Below are 18,783 nucleotides of genomic sequence, written 5' to 3'. Positions count from 1 at the left end.
GGACTACAACAGTTGTAAGTTTGAGTCCAGCAAAAAAAAGGTTTTAAAATTTGTACTTCTGTTGACCTCTGAGTCAGCCACACTGTAAGAAGGTAATACGTCACTGCATAATTCCAGCTTCAATTTAAAACATTTTAGCTCTGGACTACAGTACAATTCCAAAGAAAGTGAGTTTGAATCCACCAAATATAGTAGGCCTTGCTTCTCTGCATAATTCCTGCTTAATTTCAAACTATTTTGTACTCTTAATTTTGAATGCCAATACGAAGATGACTGGTGACCACTGTGCTTAGGTGTGCTGATTCACAGCTTGGTATGTCCCTTTGGTGGCTGTGCGTGTTACTCAATCCTACAGTTGGGGCGACATGTCAAGTAGTGTGGGGTTCCTTTATATATCATATACATGCAAAATGTTGCGCTTACTACTGTATGGTGCTTGGCTGTGTAAGCAGAGAGTGTGGGTGCTAGATTGGCCTGCCTGCAGTTCTGACCTGTCTCCAATTGAGAATGTGTGGCACATTATGAAGCACACCATATGGCTATGAAGAACCCATACAATTGTGCAGCTGAAAATGATTAGGGGAAAATTCCACTTTCTAAACTTAACAAACTTGTGTCTTCAGTGCCCGAATGCTTAATAAGTGTTATTAGTAGAAATGGTGATTTTCTTAAAGTGTGTTGCAACCATTTGATATGAAAAACAATGAAATTCACAAGGAAAAATGTCACATAATGTGTAGTTGTAGTTCTTTCTATATATCAAAGGGTGAATATAATTTACAAATCCCTCCTTTTGGTTTTTATTAACATTTTTCATACTGTCCCAACTTTTTCGGAATTGGGGTTGTATATCTATAATCATAATTTCTCTCAACTCACCCACCATCTTGGATGATTTTTTTTTACAGAACTTGATGCATTGCATTCTGAGATGATGTCTATGTAGACAGCTCACTTGGTTTTGGAATAGAGCTATTGAAAATATTTTTGCTGAGTTGAAGTTACCTGCAGGACGATTGGCAGCTGCTCTGGAGGGTTTCTGTTCTCCACACCCATCGTCAGCCACACCTGAAATGCTGTCAGCTGCTCAGCGAAGAATGGACTGTGCTGTGAATGCACAAACACACACACACAACTGTAATACAGAGAGAAGGAAACACATATATATGGAGTGCCCACTGATGCTCAGTTTTCCTTACAGGGTTGAGCAGGAAGAGCACATTGTTAAATCAGACAAACAGAATATAAGTGATCAGGACAGATGTACTGATCGCAGTAGAGTTACATAAGTCTTATATAACACACTTACTCGATCACTCATCTACTCACCTTCCCCTTCTCAAATCAACAATTTTCACTCTACCTGTGTGTGTTTGGAGACAGAAATGCCTATTTGTGTTGTCTTTTACCTTTTCATCATCATTAGAAATTAAAATTAATGTTAAAGTTCTCCTCAGTCTCACAATGTTCTTCTTGAGAAGCAGTACCACATCCCTGAGTAGTCAAAAAGAGGCTTCTGCGGCTAACCATATGATTCACAGCAGCTCTGAAAAGTGTTTGTGAGTGTGTGTAATGGCTCGTAATGGCTCGCACTTTCAGCATATTTCCAGCCTCCCAAAAGATGACTGAATCCTTAAATTTACTGTGAAGACTAGGTTCAATGGGAAACAAATATTTCTGGCTAGTCCCAGTACTATGTTACATAACCAAATTTCAATTCTCATCTTTTCATGTGTCTTCCAAACACTTCTCATGCATCTTCCAAATCAGACCACTGATTTCAGTCTGTGTTTTAGCAGAAAGAGCATCCGCTACACTAACGAAATTGTTAATATATTAGAAAGTAGGTTTGCTCCAAAACCAAAATGTTGGCTTTGATATGATACCAGCCCTGGTACCTCGGAATTGATTATAAATCGATACTATAATCAACAAATAAAAAGCCTCAGATTTTTGATAAAATTACACAAAAAATATGATTAAAAGTACTGCATAAAGTCTTAGATATAAATTATGTATTTTCTGTTTAAATCTTTCTGGATTCCATGTTAAATGTTTGAATTATATGTTATGATCAAATGGCGTTTAATCACAGTGATATATAAAGTTTTTATAGTTATATAGAGAGTTTTAATAATTTATTTTTAAAACAATAATAAAAAAAATACAAATACAAATATATATATATATATATATATATATATATATATATATATATATATATATATATATATATATTTTTTTTTTTTTTTTTTAATTTTTAAAAAAAATTTTTACATTACATAAAAATGTACATTTATTTTGGTCAAATAAAATGCTGCACAACAGAGCTTCACAGTATTAATGAAAACATAAAATAAAAAATTAAGCACAAGCAGTGAGTGTTGAGTTTGTGTCAGAGCTGTACCTCTTGTTCATTCTGTAGCATGCAGCATGTGACTATATATTTTTAAATGACATTCTTTTGCTGTTTAATGATCACACTTGGCCATATCCAGAGGATTTATATTTTATTTTCAAATTGTCATTGCTTTCATCTCAAATTTGTCATATCTCATATCATTTAGCTAATGACAGCATACTGTAATATGGTACCAAAATTAGCAACAAGATGTTATCGTACCATTTAAATTTTTTTGGTATCGCAATACTTCATTACTACCGGTAAACCACACAACCCTATTAGGGAGAAGGAAATAACAGTACACACAGTCATCCAGCAAACATGGATAGCATGTCCAAATTAGCAGGCACACTTTCTCAAAAAATATAGAATCAAACCAATTGTACATACAGTGCATAGTGAATAAAAAATGTACTCATAGTGCACATGAAGAGCTTTTACTTTTAAGTTACACTCATGTGCTCGGATCCAGCAATCTCCTGACAGTTTAAATGGCCTGGATCACCTGCTTGGATTGTCACGGACTAACCGTCATGATTTGTAAATAAGAGGATCTTTTTATCCTGATCCTGAAGTTTTTGATTCTGTCTGATAGAATACGCGCTTCAGAGGAATATATGAGATGAACGCTCGATGGGAAGAAAACACTGGATTTTCATGAGGTTCGTGAAGTAATCTGTTTAAACAAGATATATGCATATTTGACAGTATATAATAGAAGTTTTATTGATATTTGCCTTTTATCATTAGAAAAGTTCTTCACATGCACACAAGCGATTCTCAGATCCCACAAAAATGAATCAATATATCTGGTCTAGGCAATATATCTGTTGACCACTACACAGGGGACCTTCATCTGGATTTAAAAATGTTGGTACATCAACACTAGATGAATGGCTTTGACCATTATCAAGCATTACACGCTGCTTTAAAAGAGGCAATGTAAAGTTCGAACTCTAAAAATGAGACGGCCATCCGGTTTCATCGTGCTGTTTGCTGTTTGCTGTTGTGCTGTTTTGAAGTTTCTGGACAATTTTGCACCCATCTGTGCCATTTTTAATTATTGGTCTTTTGTAAACATGCACAAGATGGAAGTCTTTGATAGTATCGATGCGTTTCTGGCGATGTGTGCCGCGTTTTAAGAGCGGTATATGCGCAAATTTTAAAAAAGTGTCGCAATCTGCTGCTGCCATTGACCGGGAGAAAGACATGCCATTCTGTGTGTAAACAAACACATGTGTGAGATGTCGCCCCTGTGAAGACCGTCTATGTGTTGGCCTGTTGAAGCACGCAACATCACCACGGATTGCATTACGTTTGCTTATTCAGAACATTTCAGCATGGATTGTATGTGTTTTTGGCCATTGTCAGTAAGGATTGCTTATGAACCAGTCACAATATGATTCAAGATCTGCAAAGGAACTGTTATTGAAAGATGGGGCAGGTAAACGCTACCAGACCCGTGAGTTAACAGTTTAATTCACAAATGTATCAAATGTCATGACTGTTTGATAGTTGCAGCAGTTAAGTGAACAGTGTTTGGTTTACGTTATGTGACAAACCTGAAAAGTAGGTTTAAAAATTGTAATGTGAATCTAATTAATTTTCTTCCAACTGAGTTTCAAATATGGCTGAATTCGAGGGGCTGTAAGATGTTTGCCAATCATAGAAAATTCTCATATATTATTAAATTATTACTGTTTTGGTGCAAAAAAACTTTATCAACATTATTAGTGGACTTCAAGGAAGATAATAAAATTATAATCATGACCGGAGTGCGAATATACAACTCACTCTGAGTACAATCAGAGATTATGCTTAATTGAAATCCTAATTAGGACTGCAGTGCTATTTGGAGGCAGTGAAACAGAAGCTATGAGACACTGGAGACACTGATTTACTGTCTGATCAATCCTGATTAAGGATAAGTCATGCTCACCCTAAAAGCTGTGCCTTCCTCGATGATGGTGGGGAGCTGCGAGAGGCAGATGTCCACCGCAAGGTCCCATGCTTGCCTGCGTACACACAAACAAACACAAAGAGTGGGTTGGCCATTGTGACACTTACTGTATATCCAGGCCTAGATGGAATGTGTTGACTTGTTCTGTAAGGTTTTTTGGGGAAAATTTTACAAATTCTAAAATAATTGCCAAAAAATAAATAAATATAAATATATATGTATATATATATTTTTTAATGGTTAAAGTAACAGTTCAAGCTCTAAATTCCTCAAGAATGACTGATTCTATCAAATACAGATAATTTAACTCCATAAAGGACAAGAATAGATTGACAGGTTTGATTTTCTTACCTCGGTTCTACTGCATTCTTCTATTCTATTCTATTTATTTAAATTTTTTTGAATGAAAGAAAGAAAAACCTATTTGCTTTAAAGAACAGTTAGTTCCAGTCCTCTAATCAGTAAATAAATCATTAAAAGTTACATTCCAATATTGCTTATATTTAGAGCGGGTCGGCCACTAATCGCAGGGTTGGCTGTTTTTCCGATTCCTGGCCCATATGACTTCAAATGCCAAAGTGTCCTTAGGCAAGACACTGAACCCCAAGTTGCTCCCAATGGCAGGCTAGCGCCTTGCATTGCTGCTCTGCCGTAATTGGAGTGTGAGTGTGTGTGAATGGGTGAATGGGACACAGTGTAAAGTGCTTTGGTAACCGCTAAGGTTAAAAAAGGCATTATCTAAGAGCAGATCATTTACCATTTAGTATACAGTAACACTAATGGAACGCTTCCTTAATCGCAGTATTCCAGACAGAAGCCAGAACAGTTGAACCTAGCTGAGCAAAAGTACACAAAATAACTGTCCATGCTGTGCCTAAAATGTTAGTTAGGTGAAATTAATTTACTAACGTGTTTATAGAACTGTTGTATAAAAGCTATATCACACTTGCATTTACACTGCTAGATAAAAAAAGTAATATTGCTTTAACTTTTCCAATAAATGGCAGAGGCTTAGACATACAGCATGTAATAAATCTTCACTCCTCTTGTCAAAGGCTGTATGCAAAGTCATGTGATATTACATGAAGACTAATCATCTCTGACACTATACCTAATAAGCAGGACACCCACCGCACTACAGAGGTGGGGTCCACCCATTTTTATAGTGCATTTTCTTCTGCCGCTGAGGCATTGCTTTGATCACATAACCCTCAACAATTTGCCAATATTTTATTCATAATATTACATAACACATCAAAAGGGCTGTCAATTCATGGGGCAGCACTACAGCTAAGACCCATGCTCTGCTGGTCTCTCTCATTGTTCATCTGTGAATGGATCTGTGGCGGTACAGCTGAGGTGTTGGACATTGTCTCTGAGCTCTCTAACTGCAAGCTCTACAGTGATTTTGCACGTTGTAGAATGGCAGTGGAGGGAATGATCTGTGAGTGTGTCTCCCTGGATGCATTTAAGCACTAAAATCAGAGAATGTAGTTATTGCACGGCAAATGAAAAGTCAGATCAAATGCAATAAGAAAAAATAAATAAAAATGCAGTAAGATTGCAGTACTGTGCATGAATTCATACTGTTCAATGCACATACATGTACTGCAGCAGTAATATGATTCCAGCATGATCTGCTATAAATGTATGCAGAATTTACAGTATTAAGCTACTGATATGCTTGTAGTGGTGAAGTATATACTCTAGGTGGTGTATTTGGTTACAATTTCTTCAAATAAATTTTGCCATTTTAAATAACATTTTAGCGGTTTTGCTGTTAAATAAGACTTAAATAGTCCTGCTGTGTAATGTATGAAATAAAAAATAAACAAAAAAAATGTAAACTCTCATTTACCAGATTTAATAGAACTATTAATGACTCATATTTTAGTCAAATCAAATGCTCTCTAAACTGAGAATATACTAAAATGATTAATATAGATGACATCCAAAGTTTATTCATCATCTGCTGTATCTCTCTGCATCCTGCATTGTCTTGATTTTGGTTTCTCTGCATCCAACAGCAGAAACTCTGGAAGTTAAAAGGCGGCTCCATCTTTCCTCTCAAACTTTTACGTAACCCTCTCCTCCTTTACCAAATGTCCCTCTCTTCTCTTTTTACATTTCATGTTTCAAAAAAACAGAAGACTCCAGGAACTTTCTTCGTGGTGTCTCTCTCTTGCTAATGGCACATTATGAGATTCAAGATTGAACTAGCCTGTGGAGAACAAAGCTCTCCCTCTATTCCATCATACACTGCTGAGGATTACACAACACTCAGGTTTCGCCATCAGCATGATACTGATGACAGAGACGAGGGATAAGGAGGGGCAATGAGGATTCATAAAAAAAGTTTATGTAAAATGCAGAGAGAGAGAGAGAGAGAGAGAGAGAGAGAGAGAGAGAGAGAGAGAGAGAGAGAGAGAGAGAGAGAGAGAGAGAGAGCTATGAGTAAAATACCAGTGCAAATAAACAAGTAGTGCAGTTCACTCTGGGAATAAAACAGCTCTCTCTCCATTGGACGTCGTTTAAAACCAGGAACTTCAATTTGATTTCCAGTAAAAATACATTAGAACAAAATATTATTGTTTTACTGAGTGGCTGTAACTGATATAGTTGAAATGTTGAATAATTCTCTTTTACCTGGAATACTTTTGCCTTCATAAGAAGGTATTCAAACATAAAGGCTTTGTTCACACTGCACCTAATTCTGATTTGATTTAAAATCAATTGAATGACTGTCTGCAATTATTTTTTGCAAGTGATGAAATCAGATCCATTTGTTCATATAGTGTAGTCAATATCCGGTAAATCTACCTTAGTTGCAATAATAATGACTATGCCAAGTGACTTTCTTTAACAACATTTGAAAGTAACTGTCATTATTGGAGGAGAGAATGGAAAAGTTTTCTCTCAGCTCATATGGATCATGACATCTTTCTATCGTGCTGAACTAATGAGGCATCTGAGAAACCATAAGTGTCTAAGGCACAACTATATTTATATATTCAAGCACAAGCTGTGAACGAAATTGCTCACTCATTTAATCATTCAATATTCACTATATAGCTTCAATATATAAGGCTTCAGAATTCACTGTAAGGGAAAAGAATGAGCGAAAATGAATCCACATTGTATTTCATACAGGTTACATCCAAATTGAACTGGAAAAAACACCAATTTTAATTGAATTTCAAACCATTTACATTGCATTTGAGGTTGTCAAAATGTCATGTGCTTTCTCTCTGTTCAGACAACAAACAACTAAACACTGAGTGAAATAATAATTAAAAAGAAGATTTTTGTTGCCTGTCTAAACAAAGCTGCACATATAAGTCAAGATAATAGATAAGGTTTAAAACACAACATCTGCTCTGTGTGTGTTTACATCCAAACACTTACCACATAGCATGCATGTATGTAGGTGGTAACCTGGGGCTGCTGACTGGTGTGCAGTTATATGACCTCATAATCCTTTCAGCTAATAGGAAGTTCCGAAACAGACTGGCCACCAACAGATCCTGACGAAATAGCTTCTGAAAAAGATCTACAGATAAAGAGTGAGAAAGAAAGAGATGATTTAATTGCCTTATGTATTATGTATCATGAAGGAATGACAGATGTGATTGCAGGTAACTGTACTTGATTAAGAGCCCTCGGTTGCATTCTGTGAGATGCTTGGTTCTAATGAGATCCTATAATTGTGATGTGTGTGCACGGCATACTCATTATACAGATTTCTCTTTATGGTGAATAATAAATTAAATACTGGGATATACCCGCAGAATCATGCCTGGTTTCTCCTCAGGAAAAAGGCGAGGGCTAGAACTTCAAAGCTGCCTTTCTGTGTTAGTTGTCTGGGACTTTAGATAAATCTCTTTTGCTTTCATGAAGGACATTGAACGGACTGCCAACAAAGGACTTACATAGCTTGCAAATGTTCAAACAAGCATAGTTTGTTTGTGTTTTCTGGCAATACACACCTGGAGGATTTTAACAAGATCTGATGATCGATTTAAAGGAGCACTCAATCATTTTTTCCACCATTAAAAAAGTTTTACTACTAAAGAAATGAATTGCAATTTTGAAACCTATGTATACAATCATGACCACTCACATGAGATGAGGACTCTAGTCATACCAGTAAACTTATAAAAGCTGTTTTATTCTACAAGAGGGAGGGGCACCCTCATGGGGACTGCCATTTTAGAATCACATGACCAACTGAATACTACTCGCTTAATCTCAGTAACCGTCTTGTTATTTGACACTTTCACTCTTGGATTAAAATAATCATGGCTTATTATGAACAGTGAATTACTACAATGGCATCTGCAACTGAAAACTATTGATTTTTAAGGATGCTACATCCACACCACTACAGGGTAGGTGTCACTGTAAGTCTAAGATGACAAGCAAACATTTACGGAGTAAATCTTTAAGGTAGATTGTGTTCCTTATTTACTTTAATGAGATTTTTGCCTTTATAATACAGGGCAGTCAGAGATCAGACTGAAAACAATAGGGTAACGCCCGTTTCACACATACTCTGTGTGCAGTGCGTATGCGGTGCGTATACGGTACAGGAGCAGCACGCGCTATAGTGCTTTCACATATGCTGCGTTTGCAGTGCGCTACTGATCCGCAGTTTCTGTGTGCCACAAAATCAAAAATGTGTAAGGAATTTTGATTTTAAATCCAAACGTTAACTTTGAGATTGTTTAAGGCGTTGAAACAGTATGAAAATTAATTTTAATCATTGTGATTCTTTGTTTTATATGTAGTTCGAGTTGTTGACAGAAGAAAAGCTATCGCGCTATATCTGTTGCTAAGAAGGAGAAGAATGAGACGCATTTGGGTTCACTGTCTTTTTTTAGGGTAAAAAAATCATATATGATGGCATTTTGCAACTTTTGGGACTATAATCATACTTTTTTGTTTTTCTTGACCCTGTAATTTAGTAACTGTAGAACACATTAACTGTAATTATGCGTATATGATGAAATTATTACAGTTTCTTGTCAATCTATGTCTATTTTAATGTGAACAATGCACTGCCACTTTAATTCAGAGCGGTGCAGCACAGCAAAAATAGACTTGGTCAGTAAACGATCGCTGCACTGCTGTATACGCACCGCATCTGGAACGGATCGACGGACTGCATCCGCGTGCAGTGTAAAAGCTCTAATCTGTTAACATGGGTACAGAAAAAAATACTCACTACAAACAGAGTATGTATGAAACGGGCGTAAAGGGGATCAGGAAATGACACACTAACTAAACTTGGCTAGTGTCGAGCAAGATTCAATCCCCAGCAGAAATCAATTCCCCTCAGAATCCAATCCTCATTGGACCCTAAACTGATTCCTAGGCTGAAAGAACTTGTTTTAGGTATTGTATTTGGTGCGTGATTGGAAATACTATAACATTGATTGATGATTTATGTAGTCCTAACCATGACAGCATGTCATTTGTGGTTTTCTACATTATATATAATATCTCACATGATATCACAGAAGCAACAAATAGTTAACAGAAACATTTCTCTTCTTTGTGTTTTCATTTAGAATGCCATCCGTTTAGACAGCTAAGATAACTTATCCAGAGCAAGGTAGTTTATGTAATGATCTAAAAACATTTCATGCAATATGGTAAAATGGATATGGTGATTCCAAACTTTTATTAAAAACCAATGTTGTCTCTGCTGTAACCAGTTAAGCGTTTAACCAGAATCAGCACCAGCTTGGTCAGGATGTATGATCAGCTTGACCAGTTTGGCCAGGCTGGGAGACCAGCTTACACCAGCTAATTCTCGCTTAAGATGGTTTACACATTTTATTTTTCCCCCAGCAAGAGTAATATCCACAGAAATTATTTCAAGTATATTACGTTATACTATATTATACACATTGCACAGTTTATACACTGTATGACTGTATTTTTGTAATGAGCTGCAACAGGAAGACATGAAAGACACTTCTGATCAGGCATTACAAGCAGCTACTCCATTCTGCGGGGTGTGTAGTCAGGCCACATATTTGGCATTTTACTTAATTTTGTTAAACAAGCTAAAGCCAACAGGAAAATCTGGGTTCAGACTGAGCCAAAGTCATTTAACAGATGCTAAAGGATCTAAAAAGGTATTTTATGTTGATTGACATGAAATAAACCTTAAATTTTTTTAGAATAGATGGATTTTAATCAAACCTCTTGGCAAGACGTTCCATGCGATAGTGTCAGTGATAGCTGTGAAAATCCAGTTCAGCTCTCCTAATGGTGTCCTTCTGTCATTCAGCCTGCCTGGGATTCTGAGAGAAACGTACACGTAACAATCACTGTAACAATCTAAACAGAACTGTGATTGGCTAATAGCAGTGTAATAGGAAAACTTTTGGTACTCATTAGAGAGAGTAGAAAGACAGTAACAATGGCATTATAGATAATGGCATTATATTAGCTGAAAAGAGAAAACTTTAACAAGTTTTTTTGAATGTTTTGTTGGTGAGGTTACAGTCTACTCAATGCATACTGAAGATACATCAATAATCAATATTTAAAAATGTATTTTCCCTACAGTAGATGTGGATTGAGCTGTGACACTGCATACTAACAGTGCAACACAGGACTCAGCTTCCCAAAATGCTGTTGCTAAGCAACAGTGACATCCTTTCTACTGTAATTGCTCATGGGACATCCTACCTGTCCTGGACTAAAATAAGAATGTGTGTGTGGTGTAAGCAAAGACATCTCAAACAGAGGAAGTGTTTTCATAATAAATAAATAAATTAATGAGTGACTGTGAATGAGGAGGCATACACAGATATATATTATGCAAGGATCCTATTTGCGGATTTCAGTACAGCCTTCAATACCATCATGCCTTCTCTCAACAAAACTGACCCACCTCTCCATGCCAACCACAATCTGTCGGTGGATCAACAGCTTTGACAAATAGACAGCAGCTAGTGAAATTGGGTAAAATCACATCCGGGACCCTCACTATTAGCACTGGTGCTCCTCAGGGAGGCGTTCTCTCTCCACTGCTCTTGTCCCTGTACATGAATAACTGCACAGCAAAGGACCCCTCTGTCAAGCACCTGAAGTTTGCATACGACACTATGGTCATTGACCTCATCCGCGATGGTGACAATTCTGCATACAGACGGGAGGTTGAACAGCTGGCACTCTCGTGCGGTCACAACAACCTTGAGCTGAACACGCTCAAAACAGTGGAGATGATAGTGAACTTCATGAGAAATCCCCCTTTCAGAGTCATTCAGGTTCCTGGGCTCTACCATATCTCAGGACCTGAAGTGGGACGCCCACATAGACTACACTGGGGAGAAGGCTCAGCAGAGGTTTTATTTCCTTCGCCAGCTGAGGAAGTTCAACCTGCCACTGGAGCTGCTGACTCAGTTCTACTCAGCTGTCATTGAGTCTGTCTTGTGTACATCTATAACTGTCTGGTTTGGTTCAGCCACCAAATCAGACAGAAGGAAACTACAACGGACAGTCAGGACTGCTGAGAGGATTATTGGTGCCCCCCTGCTCACCCTCCAAGACCTGTATATCTCCAGAATGAGGAAATGTGCAGGTAGAATCACTCTGGACCCCACACACCCTGCTCATTCCCTCTTTGAACTGATGTGCTCTTGCCAGCACTACAGAGCACTCAGCACCAGAACAACCAGGCACAATAACAGTTTTTACCATCAGGCCATTAACCCCATGAACAATTAAACTGCCCTCAGAAATCCCGTAGTGCAATCATTTATAAATACGTCATGTACATTTGCAAATTCACTCATGTTTAATTCAATAACTGTACATACTCCTACCTTGCACATATATTATCACTTCCAAATGTACATATGCCATTCTATGTTATATGTAAAAAAAAAAAATTGTATTTCTATTTATACTCTTACCTTGTTTTATATTGTGTGTCTCACTGTAATGTTCTTTGTGCACTTGCTTGTTTCTTCTATCACCCCCCCACCCCCCAAAAAAAATTCCTTGTGTACGTGAGTACACTTGGCAATAAAGCTCATTCTGATTCTGATATATATAAAGAGAGATAGATAGATAGATAGAGAGAGAGAGAGAGAGAGAGAGAGAGAGAGAGAGAGAGAGAGAGAGAGATGTGTAATACAAGAAGAATGCAGCACAAAAATGAAATCAAAAACCCACTCACTGCCCACTTGCAAGAAGGTGGCATTTAGCAAAAAAAACAAAAACACAATTTCTATCACAAACACTGCTGGACACACACTGCTCAAAGCACAGATCAAAACCTAACCTTCTCAGCATCTCAAAATCAGAGGTGATTTTTGACTTGCTCACAGTAACATCATGGTGTGGGGGTGTGGTGCACAGCAACAGAAGTCTGGCATTATAATTCCATTTCAAATTAAGACAAAAAAAGTGCATTCTTTGACTGCTGTCATGATAAGGAACAGAGAGAGATTAGTCACAGATTTTAGGACATGTGGGTGGGACCATGAGACAAACTTACACAAGAAAAATTACTAACAACTGCTACAACTAAAACTAAAGCAGCGCACACACTGGCACACATCTTGGTGAGAGCTCTACATATCATTCCCATTCATCTCAATAGCAGTTGTTCTGCTGGCGCACGAACCCCTGGAAGTACGTAACCAGGGGGCTGCCATCTGTGCGAATAGGCTCTCAGGTAACATTTGTCATGTGACTTATCATTCGTCAAATAGTAGCAGAAAGGAAGAGTAAATTTCATGCTTTAAGAGCTTCATTGATAGTTCTACAATGATAAAATGACATGTATGTGCTTTAGATGCCGCTTGAAAAAATTATTGTTAGAAAACACACTTTTGATGATATTTCAGATTTATTCACCTACGAACATCACATTAAAAAGAACTGTTGTTGGTCCCTTCATTTGTTAGTTGGTTGGAGAGAGAGTAGAGAATCAAAAACAATTTCCTACTCTCTACTTTGAGAAAATAAGAAAACGGATATTGTAGAAGAACAAAAGTCATTGCTTAACAATTTCAATTCTCACCTTGAAGGGTGGAGGTCATCTTGGTTTTCTTCTCAGCAGAAGCTGAGGTAACAAACCACAAAGAGCTGCTAACCACATACAGCAGGAAACTGATGGAAGTAAAACTACAAATGCTGTTTTTCTATACATTATGGGTACTTATATATATACAAAATATACATAGATGTTATGTATCCACAAAACAAATATATAGATTAATTCTTAATCCTCTAACTTCTGGAGCATTTTTCAGAGACTTCATATTTTGGAAGTTTCCCTTCTCTAGCATGTCTAATTCAACTCATCAGCTCTACAGTCATTTATTGATTTGGTGTATTTGATTAGTGAAACACAAATTGTGCAGTGCTGGGGGGCCTCCAGAAACAGAACGATATCTAAAAAAATAAATGTGATAATTAACAGATCATTTAATTCATGTAAATTTGAATGCTTACATATGTCATTAAACGGACATTAAATGGTTTGGTGTTAAAATAATTTATAGATGTAAATTGTAAAATTGCAAGGCCATACAAGAATGAAAGTTTAATTATATAGGTAATTAATTAAAATTAAAAATATTATTAATAGTATGTGAATATACATGAACTAATTATCTGTTAAGCATTACACAATGTTTGTTAATGATTTATAAATGAAAGTTATTTCAAAGCGTTTTAGCAACATGGTGGTTCTCACATTAATCCACCACAATGAAAATTAAAGCTACAAGCAGCGATGAACAGGCCCTCGCACCCTAGTGAATGTCACTCCAATTTATTTTTGCATTTTTTAGCACTTAAATGTTGTTAAGAGTGTATTCACAGTGTAAAACATGTAATTTCCTGTTTCCAGTAGGTGGTGCTATGACTATAACTGAATATTGGCATATAGAAGTGTTCAGGCTGGGACTCCGTAAAGTTTGGAGCAGATTGGACATTTTATGTTTGAGTTATAACAACTTCCTGTTTCATGGCGAAACATAAAAATTCGTCAGGCCGCCACAGATAAGGCGTTCAAAGAAATCTCAAAAGCTTTGCAATTTTGCATTGCCAAGGCCATTATATTAGACTGACCAAATATGATATTGATCTGTTTTAATCTCTAGGAGGAGCCCCGTAAAGTACGAGGCCTGGAAATGGCAAAAACTGAGCAAAAATGTAAGAGAAAAATCTAAATGGCTGACTTCCTGTTGAGTTTTGGGCATTTTTTTTAGGTATTGGCACAAGGCCCAGGGGGGCCCATGCAAAGGTCTATAGTTGATCCTTAATGGGATCAAGAACAACAATTTACTTACTGACTTATATCACCGAAAATAGAATGCATATGTATTCACATGATAAATACATAATTTTTTATTATTAAAACACATTTAAACTTGTCATCTGATTCTGATACCCCATCCCCCCCGCTGTTATTGTGAAAATGTTTTGATCAAAACACTTGGCCAATCAGATGTGCGGTACACACACGATGTGTACTATCCAAAGCGGGGACTGCTAGAGAGTCAAAATGCCTCACCATAGGCTAAAATCAGGGGCTCAAAAAAGAAATGCGTGCAAACAGAGAGCAAAAGTGAATGAAAGAAGCAAAGAGGTGACAAATTTCTTGCCAAGCACAAAGCACTAGATATGACAGGTGAAGCTGAACGTGGCAAAATTGAGGAGCTAGTGTAGACAGGGAAATAAAACTGCAACTAGCTAGCTTAACCTTTAAATTACGTTAGCACGTTCACTTAACTAGAGAAGATATCAATATAATAGATAGATATAAATGCCCTTATAATTAGGGATGGGTACCAAAACCCGGTATTAAACGGGCCCCGGTGCCAAATTATTAAAGACTGTAGTATTGATAAGCTCCGACATTACGATTCTTTATTAACATTTTGTTGTAATTTATAAATCACGCTGCTGCAGACTCTCTACTCTGTTTAGGAGCTGCGCTCCACACACACACACACACACACACACACACACACCAAGGGTGACCAGATCCCAATAAACCAAATGTGGGACAAAGAGTAGCTATGTTAATGTGGGACACGTTACCAGTGCTGAGAAGTCAAAAATTTTTATATGACGCCTATCTACATTTTTATAAAAATCGCAATTTTCCCCGGCGCTATGTAGGCAGCAAAGACTGTAACAGGTTCACCTGCACTTGACCCACATGTGCGCAGTTTGATTGACATCAAACACAGCCCCTTGATGACAGCCTTTCCTGCTTTCTTCACCGCCATTGGCTACAATTATTAACATTTTAGACTTGTTTCCAGTGAGATATTGAGTTTATATAGTGACTTTGCTGTTGTAAACATTACTGTTGCTACTCTAAAAACATTAATTAAAAAACATTATATATTTTTATCAATAATTTAATAATTGATAAAAAACAAACGATAAGGAGTATCGATCAGAGTAATATTATTGATAAAATCCTGGAATTACTAAACCTTGCAATTAGCTCATTCTTAGGCCTGAAGTCAGCAAAAAATAATCAGACTATTCCTATGATATCACCCTCTATCAGAAACTGAGGGAGAGACGAGCATCCTCACCATGCAGAGCAAGTCCACTGAGGGAGAGACTAGCATCCCTAAACAGTAAATGAGTAAAACAATGATAGGTGGGTGGTGGTGGATGGTACTGGAGTGGGTGTGGATGAGGGCAGTAAGTAGGGGTTGCTGTTTTTTTTTTAAATAAATAAAACAAAAATCATTAAGAGTAAGAAAAAACTCTTTATTAGAATATTAGTTTTTCATATTCAGGTTGGCAATGAGCACGTACAGCCATGGCCAATAGTATTGGCAGTGACATAAATTTAGTGTTTCTGAAGGTTTTCTGCTTCAGTGGTTAATTCACATTGTTTCTAGATTATTGTGCAGAGTGATCAGATGCATTTGAAATAATTACAAAAAGCTTCATTGGCCAAAAAAAATTTACTTTAACACAAATACCCCAATTTTTTGTTCAAGTTTTTTGGCCCTGGCACAAAATGACCAGCTAACACCATTTCGCTAATCATATCAGCAGCACCTGGGAAAGTGTGAACAAGTAATAGTCAGGTGCTTCCAATCATTGTGTTCTTGTTCGCAATGGTTACCTCTAAATAAAGACGTGCAGCCATCATCGCTTTGCATCAAAATGTCCTTGCATGTAAGGAAATTGCTGCAAGAATATTGCACCTGAAAGAACCATTTACCGGATCATCAAGAACTTCAAGTAGAGAGGTTCAACTGCAGTGAAGAAGGCTTCAGGATGTCCCAGTGTCCAGCAAGCATTGAGGAGTCAGCTACGGAATCGTGTCACCACCAGTGCAGAACTTGCTCAATACTGTCAGCAGGTTGGTGTGAGTGAATCTGCATGCACAGTGAGGCGAAGGCTTTTGGACTATGGCCTGGTGTAAAGAAGGGCAGCAAAGAATCCACTTCTCTCCAAGAAAAACTTCAGGGACAGACTGAAATTTTGCAGGAAGTACAAGGATTGGACAGCAGAAGACTGGTGCAAAGTTATTTTCTCTGAAGAAGCCCCCTTCCGACTGTTTGGGACATCTGGAAAATAGATAGTCCGGAGAAGAAAAGGTGAACGCTACCACGAGTCCTGTGTCATGCCAACAGTGAAGCATCCTGAGACCATCCATGTGTGGGTTTTCTTTTCATCCAAGGGAGTGGGCTCGCTCACAATTCTGCCCAAAAACACTGCCACGAATAAAGAATGGTATCAAAACATCCTGCAAGAGCAACTTCTCCTAACGATTCAGGAGCAATTTGGTGATGGATCCATGCATTTTCCAGTATGATGGAGCACCATGTCACAAGGCAAGAGTGATAATGAAGTGGCCCGGAGAGCATTACATTGAAATTTTGGATCCGTAGCCAGGCCACTCCCCAGATCTGAATCCCATATAGAACCTGTGGTCAATCCTCAAAAGTCAAGTGGACAAGCAGAATGCTTTCCCCGTCCATAAATCCTGATGGCACGTTCACCAATTTTCGCATGTGTAGGTGAAACGTAGCATAAAGCGCACATTATTTAAAGTTTGTAGGTGGCGCTATCGAGCCATTTTGACACACCTAATTCTGAAACCCAATTCAGATGTACATTTCTGAAGCGTGCACAAAGTTTCATGAGTTTTCGAGTATGTTTAGGCTCTCAAAAATGCAATTCATTTGAGAAAAAAATAATTAATGCCTAGAAAAACAATAGGGTCCTCGCACCATCGGTCCACCATTATATGTAGGGAAACAGTATGTATTCAATTAAACTGTACTTATTCTATATTATTATGTATGGAAATGTATAATGGAATAATAAATATTATAGATATATGACAAATAACAAGATATTTGTCTGAATAAAATTCTCCACAATTAAAATCCTAATACAACGTCTCGTTGTATCAGCTCACAATAATTATGATTAATTCTCTTATTGAAAATATTATTACACATGTTTAGGTATAGCTTTGAAGCGAGATCTTATAAAAAACAGGGATGAGATTATTTAACAAAATATACCACAGTCAAATTATCCTTAAAATGGAAAAATTAATAACTAATCATAACTTGTTATAATTAATTATAAATATTTGGATCAGTTAATAGAATTAACTAAATATTAATATTACAATCAATTCATCTGTTCGTCCAGCGAACACTCAGTATTGATTGTCTATCAACTCTCAGAAAGGATATTTTCCGTGGCCACAGAAAAATAACACTTTCTTTGCATGTAGCTGTGATCAAATTGTTAAACTGACGTTGATTTACAAACAGACCAGAATCAACTCACAAGAATGTACACAAAAGCTTTAAATAAATCACAAACACATAGCTAATCTATTGTTTTTATTGTTACACATATACACAAATCACGCATACATGGGAAATGGAAAAGTGAAAGTGAACGAAACCGGACCAGAGCAGGGGAATGAAGCTAAGAAACGTAAAAAGAACCATCAGTGTCTCACATCAAAGCACCTTTGTTAACAAAGGGGTTCACAGCTTATACTGTACCGTACGATATTTGCAATGCCTTGGCTGTTGAGAGTGCGCCCAGATGCAGTCTCAGGAGAAAGTCTTGATGGTTCCTTGAGTCGATGGTGTTGAAGTTGCAATAAATTTCTTCTAATGTTGAATGAACTTACGGTGTTTCTTTGACTCCGTTATGGTCGAGGAAGTTACATGTAGCTTTATGTGTTTGAGGCCTGCAGGCCCGCAACCTCGGGGTCAGACCGGGTGTTTCCGATCCCACACAAGCAGCAACCAGGATGGGAAGGAAGAGAGTAGAGGGAGGTCACTCCTCTCGAGTTTGGCTTGATCAATGAGAAAGGTGCAATTTTCCAGCGGGAAACGTTCCTTTGTTTGGAAGCGGACTCATTTGCATGATTGGG

At 37.4% G+C, this 18,783-nt stretch overlaps 1 protein-coding gene across 2 annotated transcripts in view; it reads right to left on the bottom strand.

The window, feature by feature from the left end:
• The window catches only part of rptor (regulatory associated protein of MTOR, complex 1), a 287,332-nt gene that overhangs the window by 94,490 nt on the left and 174,059 nt on the right, over positions 1–18,783 (bottom strand). For both annotated transcript variants that reach the window (XM_052141047.1, XM_052141048.1), the window contains exons 9-12: positions 10,575–10,675; positions 7,770–7,914; positions 4,344–4,419; positions 1,006–1,107 (exon numbers count right to left, since the gene is read on the bottom strand). In XM_052141047.1, coding sequence (XP_051997007.1) covers positions 1,006–1,107; positions 4,344–4,419; positions 7,770–7,914; positions 10,575–10,675 — 424 coding nt within the window. The remainder of the gene's footprint in view (positions 1–1,005; positions 1,108–4,343; positions 4,420–7,769; positions 7,915–10,574; positions 10,676–18,783) is intronic.

This window comes from Xyrauchen texanus, chromosome 13, assembly GCF_025860055.1.
Source record: "Xyrauchen texanus isolate HMW12.3.18 chromosome 13, RBS_HiC_50CHRs, whole genome shotgun sequence".
In the NCBI taxonomy this organism is placed as follows: Eukaryota; Metazoa; Chordata; class Actinopteri; order Cypriniformes; family Catostomidae; genus Xyrauchen; species Xyrauchen texanus.
Note: the sequence above shows the minus strand (reverse complement) of the source record. Positions and strands in the feature narration are given on the sequence as shown.